The 19,401-nt window shown below is 33.2% G+C and overlaps 1 protein-coding gene across 1 annotated transcript in view; it reads left to right on the plus strand.

Annotated features, from left to right (window-relative positions):
• LOC106717413 (acetylcholine receptor subunit alpha-like) overlaps window positions 1-12,431 on the plus strand; it is a 49,467-nt gene extending 37,036 nt beyond the window's left edge. The window contains exons 5-10 of the mRNA XM_045679077.1: window positions 2,446-2,614; window positions 4,047-4,183; window positions 5,738-5,884; window positions 11,297-11,491; window positions 11,787-12,012; window positions 12,133-12,431. Of these exons, the coding sequence (XP_045535033.1) occupies window positions 2,446-2,614; window positions 4,047-4,183; window positions 5,738-5,884; window positions 11,297-11,491; window positions 11,787-12,012; window positions 12,133-12,327 (1,069 nt within the window). The 3' untranslated portion in view covers window positions 12,328-12,431. The remainder of the gene's footprint in view (window positions 1-2,445; window positions 2,615-4,046; window positions 4,184-5,737; window positions 5,885-11,296; window positions 11,492-11,786; window positions 12,013-12,132) is intronic.
• The last annotated feature ends 6,970 nt before the right edge of the window (window positions 12,432-19,401 follow it).

Genomic DNA, 19,401 nt, shown 5'->3' on the forward strand with positions numbered 1-19,401 from the left:
ATCTTCGCATCTAGGAGACGTCGCCCGGTTACCCGATGCACGCGGCCCGTTATTAAGCCAACGTCACTTACCGCGACCTCTTCACGTCAACTTTGACGCTGACTCAAGCTTCACTAAAACACTATTCATTAAATCTTATCGCACACCGCTTATATAAAATACGACGTGTCTGCGACTTAATGTCTTTACCTAAACTTAGATGTGAAAACTTTACATTTTGCAAGAAAGTAGCAAACTTTTTTTAAATAAAGAAAATTTATTCATGCACGTTAAGTTCTTATTTTAAATTGGGTATGTATAAGTTTGACTATGAACTGTCAACAAAGATTTAGGAGCCTAATTCTAAGTGGTTTTTAGCAAACCAGATGAATAACGTAAAAGTAATATGGAGAATGGTAATAAATGAATTCAAGATCGGGAAACGTTTATGTAAAAGTGAAACGGGTAGACAACGAGACGAATTGTGTCCGGATCAATATAAATAAATTTCCTTATCAGAGTGTCCCTCCTTAAACCTGACGTTGCTGACTTTTGTTTAAGGTAAGGTTAAATATAAGAGAAAATGAGCCATATTAAGTGTCGGGCCGTAAAATTACTTCGACATTTTTACGACGTCGAGTTACCGCCTTGCAAAGTTCAATCCGCCCCACGTCTTTATCACGGGTCCTCTTTACAAGGACATGCCGACACATCACCTATTGTAATCACGCAGCAAAAGATCTCAATAAGTATGTCACTCTTGATTCCATAAGTAGGTAGTTAATATTTAACTTAAACCAACTACACATTCAAGTCCCCAGTTAGAATCAAAGGACGTTAGTATTATCACAATTGAACTTAAAAGTAACGAGAAACGTGTGCCATAATTATGCTATACAGTGAAACTTGGTTAAGTGGGACCTGGATAAGTGAGAAACCTCCATAACTGGAACTCATGCTGAGGTCCTAACACTTTGGCACTGAATTACCTCTGTTAGTGGGACGAGGTAAGGTTACCTCTATAACTGAGACAGCGAGTAAATTTTATATGCATAAACCTCTGTAACTGAGATAACATTGTTTATTACACTTATTCTACCCACAAATTGAACACGTAATTCCAAGTACGTAAGTACAAATTTTGAGCTTCAATTACCTTCAATTTTAGTTTCGCTTTACTGTCATACAGATGTTTATTTGAAAAATGTCAAACTGAAATAACTGAAATAAACTGAAATAACCTGTATTCTCACCTCTATTAATGGAACACTCTGTAAATGAGACAGATATTTATTTATACCTGTATATCTGAGACACTGGGTAAGTGGAATACCTCTATAAGTGAAACGACATTGCAGGTCCCTTGATGTCTCACTTAACCAGGTTTCACTGTATATCCTTTTATTTTTTTAACATATTTAAAACTTATGACTTTATACTACTTTGTTATCCTTTAACGTTAATTGGCCTTGTTTATTCACATTTTGTTAAGAATATAATGCAAATAACATTCTATCAATTTTAATAAATAATGTTGACGTTAAGTTTTCGACGCCGACATGCCTTCGGGGTATCTTCCATTATCACGGTAAGCGTTGAAGGCCTCCCAACTCTTCCTACTTAATAATTAAAGTTGCCGTAAGTTAGCTTGCCTCATGTTTATTATGATAGAAGTTTTCCAATAATCTTTCGAATAAAGAAAGCTTTGGAGAAATTTTTGCTGAATTATATTTGCGACGTACGCATCGAATTACTTTCATTCATGTCATCAAATCGAGTAACTTTTATTCATGTCATTTAACCCAATGAACGTTGAAAGTTAATAGATAGAACAGACTATTTCCACTGCGAAAATACATGTCTAAAATTGATATCTATATTTTTACAAAAAGAAAGAATTGATGACAAAGCTTTTGTATAAAGAGCTTCACAGCATTGGAAACTGACGGTCAAATGTGCGAATTCATTCTTTGATATTCAACATATTATTTTATACACGTCATTGAAGTTTACGCTGGGGAGATTTCTTTCTCACCTTATATTTACATTATCATAATAGAAACGCTAGATATAATAACGACGAAGCGTTTTATGAGGCACTCCGCTAAATTGCGTATACATATATGCATTTTTATGTCTCCCTTTCGTCGTAAATTGTAAGTACGGTGTACATGTCGTTTGTAAGTGGACGACATTATAAGAGGTTATTGAATAATCAATAAAATGTACGTAGTGGGACATAAATCGCAATAAGTATTGCGAAGTGTAGGAAAATGCTTCAAATTGAATTACTTAATTTTACAATTAATTATTATCTATTCTATTATCATCAAAACGTATTGAGCAATCATTTAAAGTTTATGTTTTAACAACTACATTTACAATCTACGTAAAAATTTGCCTGAAAAGCGGACCATCTAACCTACCTCCACCTAAATGTGCGATAATAATTGCGTTGTTTTTCAGAAACGAGAAATTTTACACGTGTTGTGATGAGCCGTACTTGGATATAACGTTCAACATCACGATGAGGCGGAAAACACTTTTCTACACGGTTAACATCATTATACCGTGCATGGGCATATCTTTCCTCACCGTGCTCACATTTTATCTACCTTCAGACAGCGGAGAAAAGGTAAATACCTACGTTATGACTTTGTTATTTAAAATCATGTCAGCCGAATAGCCTTGGCTAACCGATTAAGACAAGGGTTACCCCTTGTTAGGTAACTTAAGTATTCCCCATTTCACGTACCTAATACGATAAAAAAAACTCGAAAGAGCCTAATACTTTGATAAAGTATATATTTCTGTTCAAAGGATATATGATATGAAAGCCTGTACCCTTAATAGCTTGACCGATTTGTTTTTGTTAAAATGACAAAAAAATGTATACAGTTATTTTGACAATTGAATTCCACCTGTACTTTTAAAAATTTCAAATAAATTAATTCCAAATAACTCACAATAATTCAAAACATCATAAATCAAACAAATTTGTCGAATCATGTTGAAAGTTTCACGCAAAAGTTTGAATGTTAAGATATTGCTCACAACGTATAAACCAAACAGCGCGAACAAAATTTCTTTAACGAGGCCGTAAAGCCGGCGTTAAACCTGAAATATAACACGAAATTTATTGGCTCAATCTTTCCACACCTTGAATACTAAATTTCAGAAGAGATTATAATAACCATCCATCAAGTACAAACCCGGCCCGTCTTATTACAAACTGAATTACTCTGTCGATAAGATAACGTGTTTAACGATGTTATTTATTGACTGTTAATTAATGTTGAACTTAACTCGCACTTAATTGACTTGCTAATTAACAATTGATTGAACAATCTTTGGTTAAGGTCGCATTATGCAGTATCTCCATTGCACTTATTAATTTAATAAAGTAATACCTACCTACATAATTTAAGATATGATGGAAAAAAATCAACATCTGTAATTCCTACTTATTTCTTTGGGTTTACAAGTGTTGGAACACAGTATATTTGGTGTATATGTTACTAAAGTAAGCTGTAAGCAGCTTACTTTAGTAACATATTTAAAGCGGCTTATTTAAATTCTAAACCAAATAAGACCTTTTTCGTTTCCATGTAAACATTGGGTCAGTTCGAAACAAAACCAATTCGATAATGATGTGTTACTTAAAGCCCAACGACCAATTCAGACTTGAGATAAACAGGCATACGTGCCTTTTGCCAGACGATCTTTACTCGAAAGCTTTGAAGTGGGGACTAAGGGTAGTAAACATGAATAAGCTTTGAATCAATATATAAGTACACTTTCCGTGTACCTTCTGATATTTCTAAGTGATAGAAATGTACTTTGTACTTCATAAATAAAAGATACATTTTATTTTATTACAGACTAATTTTATATATCGTTTCGATAAAACGCCAAAACAGAATAAGTAAAAATTCTATACACGGCAGTAATAAATAAGTAAAAAGAAGTGAAACCAGTGGTTGACCACGATACTATCTGGTGTTAAGTGGTGATATGGTCAATATTTTATATGGCAACTCTAGTATTAACTCTAGTAACTGTTACAGGTTACATTATCAATATCCATCCTGATCAGCCTGCACGTGTTCTTCCTACTGGTTGTGGAAATCATCCCGCCGACGTCTTTAGTAGTGCCGCTGCTTGGGAAGTACCTCATATTCGCTATGATACTCGTGTCTATTAGGTATGTACAGAACTATTTGTAATAATACCCACATCCTCAGTTCCTCTTGAGTAAATAGACTAATAAACAATATAGGAGGCTTGCTGAGAAAGCCTTTTTCTTTATTAAAGAATCTTTAAAATCCGTTCATGTACATATTCCTTAATCCGAGAAAAAGCTTTTTTTTAATTCAGTATAAACATAACACAAACTAAATCCTTCATGCTACGTTCTATACTGTAAAGAACGCATATCCTTCGGCCCTTTTTACCAAAATATTTCTCATTAAAGCCACATAGAAAAGCAATTTAAATGTTTTTACCCAAAGTAAAATTCACTTACAAACCGCAGAATTTACATGTAAATTAAAAACCGTTTTTCGAACAAGATACATTTATTCTGTAATCTAAAAACAATTAAGATAATGAGCCTACATAGTTCTAATTGTTCTGTTAAGATTTTATTATCAAGACATAGTTCTAAACGTATCTTTGAAATTCTTAAATAATTAAAAACTTATTGTTGAAATGGTTATTAAATTTTAAATTAAATAAATTATCATACGATTAAAAATAAACCAAGAATAGGCCAGTATATTATTACAATAGTATTCTACTAGAGATTCTTAATAATGTGTTTGTTGTAAAATTAAAAGTTTTCATCATCACTGAAAATTTAATTATATCAATCAAAAATGTATCTCAACTATATATTAATTACGTAGTCAACAACGCATAAATATAGGTAAATGAAAGCAATTATCCCCGTTACGTTGAATTACGTTTGCTGTGATGTTGTAGGGAGTAGGAAGATGGGACGCACAACAAGGCCACATTAATCGGCCGGTTCCTTTATTAGCTGCCTGCGCGTAGGTAAATAAGGAAACTGCTTATTCAGGGACGAGCCCTTCCTCCCTTTAACCAATCTAACCCACATCTAGGGTTGCCTCACTTACTATTAACTAGTTAGTTCTCACACAAACGCTTTTTTAATTAAAGATAAATTCCATAGACATAGTTCAATCTATTCAAAACCACGTTTATACAATATCAGTAAAGTTATTTGTTTGGTTAAAATAATGTCGTACATATATAACAAGTACAATAATATTACTCTTTTGAGATATATAAAAAAAGGATAGGTTAATAAAAAATTGTGATGGAATTATTTATATCGTAGTTATTACATGTCTATCGATGGCAAATATTTAATGTTTACGATTAAGTTTTTTGTTTCAATGAAAGTTTCTATTAATGTCGTAGTGTCAGCCCTACAACAAAGCAACAGTGGACAAAGCGTGCAGATCACGTGATAAATCTTGATTAATTAGTGTCTTCATTATATGTTGCCGTGAACTTGCAGTATCGCGGTTATTCTAGCCTTATTCCCGTAATTGAATTTCTTTGTTATGTTAAGTTAAATTCTTCCTTATTTACATTGAAATTTATTTATGACCGACGTAGAAAACTTATTAGACTAGACCCAGGCCCACTGGCGGCTATATTGCCTCACGTGATGATGAGATAATACAAGCTATTGCTACAAAATTTGTATGTATGATGTGTATGGTTGCAGTATATGTGTGACGGTGGTGGTGCTGAACGTGCACTTCCGGTCGCCGCAGACGCACCGCATGGCGCCGTGGGTGAAGCGCGTTTTCATACACATCCTGCCTCGATTGCTCTTCATGAAAAGACCTCAGTACAAGTTCGACGCCAACAGGTAACCATCATTGATACAAATACAAATCAAAATATGTAGATAATATAACTATCGGTCACCTTTCAAGGTGAAGGTGTCTTCAGGCTGACTTCAGATAGGAGGCTGTTTCAAAGGTGTCTTAACCTTTAATGATAACTAAGGGAGTCTCTATTTGTAGATTTACTAGGAAAAATTTCCACTGATTATTTAACTATTGAATGTGGCAGTACTTACATTATGCTTTGGACACAATGTTTTGGTCACAACTTTGGACACAGTTTCTTACTCAGAAAATATGATTCTACGCACTTTTGATACCAAAGTTAATTGATTTTCATATACATATTTTGATTGACGTCCAAGCTACATTTCATCGAAATATTAAATGCACGATTTGTAAATAAAAACTCGACAATGATAATAAATATAATTAACCTTTAATTACATTTATTAGGTAAAGCTATCGGGATTCATTTAAAAGTTAAGATAAACTTTTATACGACCCTCCCCCTCCCCCGCACCCCTCGCCCCAGACACCACACGATGACAAATGTAAATTAATTATAACTTCTCGGTGACTTTCAGAGGCAAAGTTGTGGACTAGCCTAACACCACCGCCACCCTGATAACTTAAATATTAATAAGTTCTAAGTTGTAAGCATCCAGCAACGAGTTGTGTTAATATTGTACGTCGGTGTTTAACTCAGCTTTCAAGTCTTTACTTGAGCATACTTGATTTTAGGCAAGTATTTTATATAGTACGATACTTCATAGTAATAAGTATAAATGCGAATGTTTGGATGTTTATTACTAAGTATTTCCTAACCGTCTAAATAGATTTCGATGAAATTTGCCATAGACCTAGAACATACATAGTCTGGAAGAAGACATACATAGGCATTTTTTAACTACGCGCGGGCGAACTCGCGGGCAAAATCTAGTTTGGTTATAAATCTGAAGGCCCTATCATCGAAAGATGTATTTGACAAACCTTATAAAATCTATTGTAATTATGAAATATTATTGCATTATTCAAAATTACTCAAATCGCACAATGCATCTCAGTAACGATCCAACTAGTTTATCTGATCTCGTCTCCTTGGTTTTATTATAGAAAAATATCAAAACTTATTAGTCATTATCTGCCAGCTGTTACTGTAAACAAGCAGAAAGATTTTTACAAAAATAAATAAGTTTACATGTACGATAAAAGTGTATGTTAGATTAAACTTTCGTTGCCGACATCTGATGCCCTAATAAAATAAAATAGCTCGTGAAAGTTACAAGCAGCGACCTCCCTGCGCACGCTCTATAAACGAATTTTTTCTCTATTTTTCTTTGACCTTGCGATTTTCAGCTAAATAAATATTGATAAACTATTTCTTCTAATAATAGTATATTTTTCATTAGTATTAATGACTTATGTATGTATGTTCATATAAATTTACGCTTTACTAACAATAATAGGTTAAAGTTAAAGGAAGTTTATTAACGTAACCATTTACAGTTTAAATTTGTTTTGTTAAATTTTGACTGTAAATTGTTTCGTTATTTAATATTGCTTTATGGTGTAAGTTAATAGAGTTCTCTTGTAGTGTACATTACATCCAAATCTATCTATATATATAAAAGAAAGTCGTGTTAGTTACGCCATTTATAACTCAAGAACGGCTGAATCGATTTGACTGAAAATTGGTGGGCAGGTAGCTTAGGACCAGGAAAAGGACATAGGATAATCTTTACCCCGTTTTCTATTTTTTTATTCCGCGCGGACGGAGTCGCGGGTAAAAGCTAGTATATACATAAAAGAAAGTAGTGTTAGTTACACTATTTATAACTCAAGAACGGCTGAATCGATTTGACTGAACATTGGTGGGCAGGTAGCTTAGAACCAGAAAACGGACATAGGATAATTTTTACCCCGTTTTCTATTTTTTTTTTTCGCGCGGACGGAGTCGCGGGTAAAAGCTAGTATATACATAAAAGAAAGTAGTGTTAGTTACACTATTTATAACTCAAGAACGGCTGAATCGATTTGACTGAACATTGGTGGGCAGGTAGCTTAGAACCAGAAAACGGACATAGGATAATTTTTACCCCGTTTTCTATTTTTTTATTTCGCGCGGACGGAGTCGCGGGTAAAAGCTAGTTATCCATATTTAACTAATGTAATAAATTATTTGGTTTATAAGCGTATGTATTTCATATTTCATGTACCAAGTAATTAAAAGTCAATTCTATTTACACATTGGTTGTTCGCAAACGAAATTATAATTACAAAGTTCGGCGATAGCATAGTGAACCCGTAGTTATTAGCAAGCGGCCCTTCTGTTGGCGTATTCAGTACACAAGTTCCTAACAACTTAATATCGGGTGTAATAACTAGTAGACTAGCGACGCGCCGGGATTCCATCGCGCCCTAACTTTACAATTACTCAACTTACAAGCTTTCCCGAACTCTGGCTTTGCTCATTATTAAACTTATTTCTTACACTTTCTACTTACACTGCTTATAACATCTTACAACTAAACTGTCGGAACATATGAATAAAATTGTATTGTATTCCGTTTATTTTCTTTGAAAAATAGTGATAACAATGTTTAATACAGGTATTTACTTAGGCAGTGGGATCATGTTAAGTCTTTAGTCTCTACTCAATTTATTATTGTATTTTAAAAACAAGCAATCTAATTCATCAGTTCAAGATTATTATAATTATAGATGGTAATTGACATGTACTATGATGCTTGGTGATTGTCGGTGGCTCAGGGGTTATGTACATGAATTGTAATCTGTACGTGCTGGGTTTGAATCTCGTCATGATGTTTTTCGATTTACAAGTGTACATATTTATCCGAAAAAATCCTTCAACAACAATTGGCGATGCAACCTATACATATCTGCGATGAAATTTAAGATTGTGTGTGAAATCAACCAAACCGCACTGGGCCAGCGTGGTAATGGCCTTGTCACTCCTAACTAAGGGTAGGTTCCGAGCCCCTTTGGGAGGGTACGCTTAGTGAAGTGAGCTGATGATGATGATTGATCCGTTGAGATAATGAAGCCTGTCACTGTTGCAGTATTCAATATATAAATCCATTTACAATTTATTAAAACATATTTTACTCGCAACTCTACGATGTTTCACTCTGAATTATTCAAATATCAAATTGAAAGCGATATTCAAATTTACCTTAATATAAATCAAGATTGTGCCTTTCATTTCAATATTCATCAACTTAAGGAAAACAATGAAGTAATAATTTAATCGCTCGATTTGAAATCCATATTGAAGGGTTTCAATAACAAAATCATTCATGATTCAAACCCCTCTATACAACGTTAGAGGCAGTGGCTGTCTATTAATTAACGTAGTAGTGGTACTTTGACTTTTAAGAGATAGGACTTGTCAAGCACATACGTTTCCTTCTGCCAAAAAAAAAATTAACAATAAGTTCTAAACTTGCTTGTGTGGTCGTTATACCTATATATAGGTTATTTTACTTACATTTTGAGCGTCCATAAAGACGTATCAACTTTTAGTCATCATTAGATGCACATGTGTGATTATCTCATTTACCTGACCTCCCTCCAAAAGTCGCAGAATTTATTTAGGCGGCTCTTTACCTAGTCTGTTTCTGTATAATCAAAGTAATCGTATATCGCAGGGCTGCGTCACGGGGCGGTTTCAGATCGTTACGTAAATGGACAGCCGGGACAGATGAGACCGCAAGCTACAATGTGGACGCAGTATACTCATAGATTATTACTAGAGTTTATCTTGACAGTATATCACAATAACAGCTTTTTTACTTCGATGAATTGTACTCCATTAACAGAGGGCTTCTGAGACCAAATTCTCTATATAAAACATATCGTCATCCCTGTCATTATCCTTCACAAAACAGTATGTGTAAAACAGAGATGTTTTACACATACTGAAACACAGAAACCCACGGTAAGACTTATTTTTGATAATAACGATGAGTTCAACTATTAATTTTATGAAAAAAAGAACGGAGGAGCAATGAATGTAAAAACAAAAAAAATGAAAACAATAAATAAAGGTTAGGAAAACTGTGCAAAAGATCAACTTTTTAACAAGTTATCGATTCGCATAAATAATTCATATCTGAACAAGTTGGATCAACCCTTCTTCTAAATTGTTATATTATTCGTAGTTCATAATAAAGTTATTGGCCTCTCTAGTTAAATTGATTGAAAACAAATTCTATCACTGAAGTGTGTTATTGCACGTCGAAATTTATTTTGTACTACATTTTCGGACTTTTAAAAATTAATTTTAGTTATTGTTTTCGGACGTTTTCGATACTTGGAGTTTGATTTGGAAATGCTGAAATTGGTTTTTAAAATCCCCAATTAAAAAAAATAGATTTCTATATAGACTGTATTCATTCACAAAACTAACAAAATTACCCTCCTTTTGTTCTACAAGGTCAAATACAAAGTTAAAGTGTAATAAAGTGATGTAGTTTGTATACCCGAATATTTTAAGAGGATTACTCTGAGAATCGCTTTGTTTTGTCGTTGGATATAAGTTACACTCGCATACAGTCGGAATATCGTGACGGGATTTTAACGCTCCGCTAAATGTATGTACTTTTTCGAAAATTTCTTTAGTTAAAATTATTTTGTTTTTAACAAGGACTATATTCATTGGTCCTGCAAAAACTCCGTGATTCCTTAATTTAATTTTATCTTTGTTTTGATGTGTACAATTTCTGCGAATGACAGCGGACCCTCGTCTATCAAACTAAACGCAAAAGTCTAAATAATATCTAGTTAGATAATAACTAAAAGAATGAACGATTACATTACTTATCACATACCAAACAAACGCTGGAAAAATTAGTACTTAATACATATTTACACACACATAAACAATTACACAACAGTCCCATGGCCAAGATGCGAAACGATGCTGGCGCACCTTCGTCGATTTTCTTCATCGACCATGCGTCAAGCTGTTTAGATCACTGGAGACTGTTCATCATCTGTTTTTTTTATAAAAGAAGGGAGCAAACGAGCGGCGGGAACGCGATGCAAATGTACATCAGTAACACCAGACGAACTGCAGATGCATTGCCGTTCTTTTAGACCTTAAGTCCTACTGGTTTGTAAATGCCGCGGTAGAGAGACCGTTTTACAACGCGGCTGTACGTGGTAGTTAAATCTACAAGAGTCACACCGTTGAGGAAAGCTGGCCATCCTGGTGGTGTGGATGGCACCTGACGGTCTGTCGCGAATCCGATGATGAAATCATTTCAAACAGTTCGTCGCAACGCTCCCCATGGTATATAAGATAAATAATGCAAAGGAAACTGACGACGGAGACGTCCCTCCGCAAAGCCAGAGGCTCAAGTCGATCAGTAAGTTAACTTTTTTTATTATATTTTGATTGTGATGACTAGGTCAAGATACACGGCTTGCGGTGTGGTGGTTCGGTGCGGCGGCGCGGCGCGGCCCCTCTACCCGTACCGGCTGGCGGCGGCGGACGACGACTGCTGCGCGCCAGGCGCTTGGCCGCCGCCTGTCGTGCCGGCGCGCCCGCTCACACGCACACCCAGCAAGGAGGATCTCACGCACACCACTTACGTCAATTCTGGGTAACTGCTTTCCGTTGTAAGTAGGGAAGAAGGAAAGGGAAAAAGGCAAGTGAAAAATTGTCTTTAGAAGCTGAGATTTGATATAATCTAACAGGTGATATAATTTAGGTAATAACTACAATTCAACCACAGCACCAAAACAATATATGTATCAAAACGAAACGATAGGTGAAAGATAAGTGGATCGTTAGCGATAAATTAATGACACCGTGGCGTGTAACATTTCAGCCTTCTTCGTGACCAGATCCTTGTAAATTTATTTCCTTATTGAATGATTTGTTCGATTGTGCTGTAGAATGGGTGAGAGTAACCGTTTCGGCGGCAGCTGCGTGGTGCACGGTTCGGGTGAGGCCGGCGCCCTGGGTGTGGGGGGCCCGGGCTCCGAAGAGGAGGCGCTCAGTCCCGTGCCCGACCCTCCGCCCAGCTTCAGCCACTCCGCCTGCCCGCCTCATATGCACAAGACTTGCTTCTGCGTCCGCTTCATTGCGGAACACACCAGAATGCTAGAAGACTCTACTAAGGTATCGAAATAATCTCGTAGAAACAGTAACTAAAGAGACGTTGAATTCACTGCTATTTATTTAAGAAATATGGATTTCTTAAAGTTGTAAGAATTTCATAATTAATTTGAATTTTTTTAGGTGAAAGAAGATTGGAAGTACGTAGCGATGGTGCTCGACCGTCTGTTCCTGTGGATCTTCACGCTGGCGGTGCTGGTTGGCACGGCGGGAATCATCCTGCAGGCGCCCACGCTGTACGACGACCGCGTGCCCATCGACAAGCAATTTAATCAGATCGCCACGTCAACGCTGGTGCGCTGCCCGCCGCCCTCGTAGACGTCGCGCCATGTGCAGCGCCCCCAGACCACACTCTCACTACAATTTGTTTGTTATTCTACTCTCATCAAAAGGTAAAGGTGATTTTATTTTGGAGTTCTAGTTTTAAGCATCACTGAACGTACTACACGTTTTATGTTGTTAGGATTTGAAACTTTTCAGACGGAATGTTTGGAGTAAGAGGTGCTTGCAGATGCAGCAGAAAAAGCAATTTAGTATGTAAGATCAATTAAGTACTTGCCAAAGAAAATTTTCTTCTTCTGTCCGAGTCGGTATTTTATACCTCATATTCGAAACAAAGTGAGACGTTTCTGTGCGACATATGTATAATAATATCACGATTGGAGTGAATCTTTTTTAAATTCGGAATCCCAGTGATATTAATATGTGCGTTTGTTTTTAAACATAATCTGTTTCTTATAAAAAATATACTTAGTTGTATTAGAATAAAGGTTTAACGGAGAGAGTTGCAAGCAAGTTGCAGTGCAGAGCCAATTAGAGTGGGGGAAAGTGGGGGAGAGTGGGGCGCACTGCACCGGAACACAACGCACACCCGTCCTGCCCGCACGTGTTCTATTCCACGACACGTACATTGTACTAGCGTAATCTCTTCTCATTATTCTTAAACTTTGCACCCAACATTTACCTTACGCACTCATCGACTATCCTTCTAACTCTTAACTATTATCATAATCTATATGTCTTCTGTCCTAAATTATCACGTCATTACAAGTATTATGACAATAAAAGTACCGAACTAAATTATTTTTGCCGTGGAACCTGACCATATATCGCTAACAACGATTTATTGTAACATTAATTCATAAAAAACTAACCTAAAAAACAAATACTAAAAATAATGTTAAATTTATAATAAATTTTTCGATATTTAGGACTTTTTGTAGTGTTCGTAAATAAAATAATGAAATAAATTGAAGCGTTTTATAACGCTGTATAAAATTAACCAAAACGTAATTGTGCAGTAATAAAATTAGATTTATGTATGTAGTTTTGAAGAATAGATATAGTATTAAATTAATGAACGAAACACCACCAAATCGATGCTGTCTGTGTTCAACATGATGGGTTAATTATTAAAATAACGTAGTGGTATAGAGCCAATGTAATGTTGCAAGTCCCTTTTACGATACACCTCGCTTCTTCTTATGAATTTTGTTTTAGCTCTCATTTGGTTTAACAACATTAAGATAACTCTTTAGGTAGATAACTAATCTCGACTTAAAGTAAGAACTAGCGTACCTATCACTATATCTCGCCACTATATTCGAGATGTATTTCACTTTTAAAATCTCTTCTATACATAATCTCAATTGTCGTAGAATAGAACATGTACATTAAATATAACAATTTTCATATTTTTAAGAAATGTACACTTTTAAATCCAGTCATCAAAATAATCATCAATTAAACGTTTTTAATTTTGTAATTCAATTCATTATGTTCACATTGTCTTTACAACAAACCATTACAAACCCAACATACGAAATACTCCTTATGATAATAAGTACAATATAACAATTTACTTTAAAGTGATACTTGCTCAATTTTACAAGTATTTCTAATAATGAATGCTGATCTGTCACTGGAGCTTTTCCGTATGTATAGTGAACGTCAGCTTCGTCTGACTATCCATTTGGTTTATTGCGATTAGAATTGACGAATTAATCAGTGAAGGATTTCCTTATACCGTACGTATATGATATAATTAGGCTAAACAAGACGAAGAATAAAAAACTTCAGGAGTTAAAAATTAATTTTATAATATTTTAAAATTCGTTAAGTCTTATTTATGCTAATCTTTTTTCTGATTTAACATTTTATGGTATTGGTGACTTAGTAACTAACTAATGTTAACTTAGTACCCTTCAGATTGTGTATTTCTTGGCGGCCTCACTATTATACTGATGTTCAAGAAAGTTCTGTCGGTATTCATATCGATATAAAGTACGATATCTGGAAATTCAACACTGCAATTAAACATCATGTTTTATACGTAAGCTCATTATTGTAAATATCAATAATTTTAGATACGCTTTTTACTAAATAAATCAGTGGTTAACATTGGACTGGAATTGAAAACAAAACGAAATATGTTAGCAACGTATTACGTTATGTATTATGTAATTTAAAATCTTCGAATCAAAAATTGTGTGCACAGATCGACGAAGATTTGATAGACAAATGGGAATGCTTTTTGTGTTGATATAAATGTGTAAAAATAGATTACTATAGATACGCACTCAAATAGTGCAGTCATTTGATAGAAAATTATTATGAAAAATTGTCAGTATGAGAGGACTAGGAAATGTACTGGTGCATAGTTTAGGGTCCCTGTTGAAGAGCAATCAAAAGGAATGTGTAGGTATTTAACGATTAAGGATTAAGCACATTTGACTGTTTGCAGTAGAGTAGCGCAGCTCAATTGTAGTAAAATAAATTTGTAATTTATCTATTTATATTGTTAATAAAATTGTTATTATATAGAAAGTGACTTTTTATTTAAGAATTCTCTTCTTTGTTATAAAAAATCTTAAGTTTAAACATAACTGGATATTAGATTACTTGTTTGTACGTGATATTTAAAATTCAAAGTTATTTTTGTAATCTTGTTTATAATTAATACGATATAATACATTTATAATGATTTGCCATTTATTTAACAATTAATAGAACCACAATTTGATTTTAATTAACCACTTTGATAAACTCAATTAACGATGAGAACAAATCACGCATTAGTGTCGTGTCTCAAGTTAAAAGTTTTATATGTAACAAATAAATAAACAATTTACGATATTTCGCTTAAATTGAAAAAATAATAACTAAAATGGTTCAGGATTATCAAAGATACTGCTACCTGCTTGAGCAGCTTGTGCAAAAAGGTTACTCAAAATAGAATTAGTTCTTTTACTATCTTCTAGTATTTTAGTAGCATCGTCCAATACGTCTTTGTTTGATTCACTATGACTACCACCAAATAGTGAATCGTAATCTATCGGTTCATTATGATTTTCGATGCTATGGTGAGCCAAGTCTATACCATTCAATGGCAAGCTTTTCACATCTTCGATTCCTTGATTCCTTTGCACCGTATTGTCTTTAACCTGAGTTGTATCTATCGCCTTGTTAAATATGTCTTTAAAAGTTCCTTGTGATAAATGTGAAGTATTGTGTCTATCGTTTGTAAATTTATTTTCTGCTATGTTAGACAATGTACTTTGCATATTAACTTTGTCTTGATATGACCCATGTTCTAAAGTTGATAATATTTTATTTACTTTTCCATCGCCTGTGTCATCATTTTTAACATTTACATTTAAAATCTTCGAAGCACCGTCCAATATTCGCTTCGCTTCGTTTATTTCGGAATTATTTTTACTATTGTGCTTCATATTATGTAAAATATTTATATACTTTATTATGGCATCTGACGCTGACTTCTCTTCAGATTCTATTTCTTCAAATTGTATTTTCATATTTACTGACATTTTTTCAAACTCATCTTTAAGAAATGTTTTAATCTTTGCCAAGCTATCTTCATCATTTATGAATTTATATTTCATATATTGTTGATTTTCGTAATTATTTGTTTTCGCAATATCTTTCTTGTATTTGTCATTATTATGTATACCAATATACGAAGTATCGGGTAGAATATTCAAAGTCATACCTTTTCCGTGATTATTTTTAACTTGGTAGTCTTTTATAGCACCCCTGCATTTAGGATTAGAAATAGTAGATCCGAGAGATAACGCACCTTCAACTGCTTCCACAGTACAATCAATTGTGTCTCTTACATCGGTAACAACGTCAGTTATCATCTTCTGAAAACTATTTTCCAACGACGACATCACATCACGAAACTCGCCGAATATTGATCCTGCATGCACCTGAAATTAAACGTTTTAATTGAGAAAGTAAACATTGAATCCGAACAAACAAATCAGACTTAAAACGAACGTATATAAAGTACGAAATAATGATATAGACTTAGAAATCGCTAAATTGATAAGAACATCTAATGTCCACATCAACTTATTATAATATAGTTAATCAGCAAAGTTTCAAAGGTTTGATAAAATTATTAAGTTTATGAAATAAAAGAAAACAACAAATTGCTGGATTATAAAAATACTAGCCTTTGCCTGCGCAGAAATAAAAAAAACTTGTCATGTCGCCTATAGAAGTTAAATATTCCAGACAGTGTTAATTGATAAATAATCTAGAGATCTAGACAGTGTCCTACATCTATACCAAATCTCATCCACAGGTCGCGTCTTGTTCTGCGCGGGATTAAATAAAGGATGAAGTATTTCATGTGTTATTCGATACTATGTTGTACCACATAACAATAAGGTGTGAGTTATCTAGTAAATGTGTGAATTAAGCATATCCAATGGGAACCTTGCACATTTTCATGATCATACGTAGCCTATGTGTTCTTTCAGACTTTGTTCTATATATTATAGGTATGTGCCAAATTTCGTCGTCAAAACGGCTCAATGGATCTGCCTTTATGCCGTTCTAACGATACCTTCCAACGAACATCCATCCATCTAAACATTCGCATTTATGTTAGTAAGACGTATAAATATTCTTTTTGTGTTGTATTTTTGAAATTTTAATAAATCCAATTATATGAATATTTACTTACGTGCACATTTAACATAAAAATTATAACCAAGAAATTCATTTTGAAGCAATTTCTTTCACTATAACGAAACCTACACAACATTGTTGAGTCAAAAAAAACAGACTGTCTTATTGATATACCAACCATGGTTTTATTACATTAGCTGTGTTTTACGCGTGTTTGCTGAAATATCCACGCGTTACTCGCCTTCAAACATCTGTATAAATATTTGCAGTATAATCGACAATTAATTACGCATTTAACATTGCTTTAAGAACAATAATACAATGTATACTGTATAATTTGAGGCCCGTAATATAAATGATAACGAAAGAAAAATATGTAAGAATTGAGGCTATAATAGCCACCTTTAGTCTTTATCCACTTAGGGCGTTCCTTAAAATAGATTTAGTATTACGCACAATAAATGACTATATATGTAGCTCTTTTCTCTATGAAATAGCACTTTTCGTTTTAAGGTTTTTAATAGCTGCTATAATAAGATATAATCGTAATTATGGTAAATTAATAAAAAAAAAAAAATTCTTAAAACAAAAGCTTTCCTTTTTAAAAAAAAAACCTCAAATATATTACGAAGAACGTGTATTTAATTCATTTAAATGTCTTATATTAAACAGAATATCACAAACTTTAGACTAATGGCTTCTATCCCGGTACATGCGAGTGCAAGTTTACAAAAATGATAGTCGTATCTTATTTCATTTACAATCAGCTAAATTTGAGATACAATAAAAATATATGACAAGTGATAAAAACTTAACCTACATTATCCTTAGTCTATAAATGTTACTTAATATTATTGTCATATATTATTTGTTACATGAAAAAAATCAGGAGTCGCAAACATTTCGGCCATGAGCGACCGCATATAATAAATTTCATGCATCACGTAGGGATTCTATACAAAATTAACAAACATATTACAAAACCTATTTTTCGATGGCAATTAAAATATAGTCATTAAAGTGAACTATAACATTCAAATTCTTTAATACAATTAATTTCAAAACTTTGATAAATTACGTTACATTTTCTTACAAGGATATGTAGATGTTATATAGGTATAAGTTATTCACCTAAACCCAATCGTTGTTAATAAAATAATGCATTTATGGGAAAAAATTGAGACTTTTTCCTTTAAAATACAGTATGAATATGATAAATTAGACATTAATTAATTAAAACAGACATAAGTTTTTTACTGAAACACTGAAAGTCACTAAATTACTATTCAGAAGGTTCCTTAATGTAGATTTAATGAAATAAATCTACACTTAGGGAATCCTTAATTAATTATTAAAAGACTATGCGTGTTAATCCTGAGCAAAATTATTTCGCCGTAAGCCGATAAGAGGCGCTGCTGTCGCGGCTAGATTTATCAGTAAACATATAAAACATTAATGGGCTTATAAAATTATATAAAAAAAAAACATGAGTCAAAACATTTTGTGACAGTTTTTGACATTGACAAAGGGGCGCTAGTGAGTTATCGTAACTTATTTTGACTTATCCCCACAGATAAGATAACTTTGTAGGTTAATGTTTTATTTAATTGTTAAAAGTAAGTTTCATGAAAAAGAATAATTGTTTTGAAATTATAAATGATGCCGTCAATTTATTATTCATTACTTATACATAAATGTTTTTTATCCCAGACAAAAGTATTGTAAAGCCATTGTACATTATTCGATTATGATTTTTTTTTTAACTGATATAGATTTGGAATTTCCTAATTAATACATACTTTTTTTATATAATTTGGCACCACAATGAGCAAATATATTCTGTTTATTTTACCAAAATTATTATATTTTGAAATTGAATACAATTATCACATTATCAAAATACTTCACGATTTTATAATTATAAAGAAAAAAATTAACAAATTAATCGATTATTATTTTAAACTAGAATTTTAATAATTTTTAAATTAATAAACAATGTTTCTCATCCGTCAAAATTAACGTTACATTGAGTTCATAGTATAAAATATTATTTGTTAAAAACGGGCAACACTTAATAAAATTAAATCATATTTTATGTTTGCGTGAAAAAGAGAAACAATATTGTGGAATGTTCAAAAATTATCCACATACTAAGTTAATCAAAATAATCGGTTTTCATTTAAATATTTTGTGAAATGTTTAATAAAACTTAATTTTAATTGTAAATTATAAGAAATATTACTTGTATATCCATTTACATAATAACATTAAAATGATGTATGTTGGCGCCGTTTCTGCTGCGCCCTAAGAGATGGCGTTGTAGCGAGACATCGTTTGATTTAATCGCGATGTTTAGAGACATGACATGACATGAGAGAGAGAAAAAAAACACTAAAATGTCACAAAAAATATTTTGTCCATGAATTAAATTGGTGACAGTTGATTCATTTAAAT

This window comes from Papilio machaon, chromosome 8 (genome assembly GCF_912999745.1).
Source record: "Papilio machaon chromosome 8, ilPapMach1.1, whole genome shotgun sequence".
Classification (NCBI taxonomy): domain Eukaryota; kingdom Metazoa; phylum Arthropoda; class Insecta; order Lepidoptera; family Papilionidae; genus Papilio; species Papilio machaon.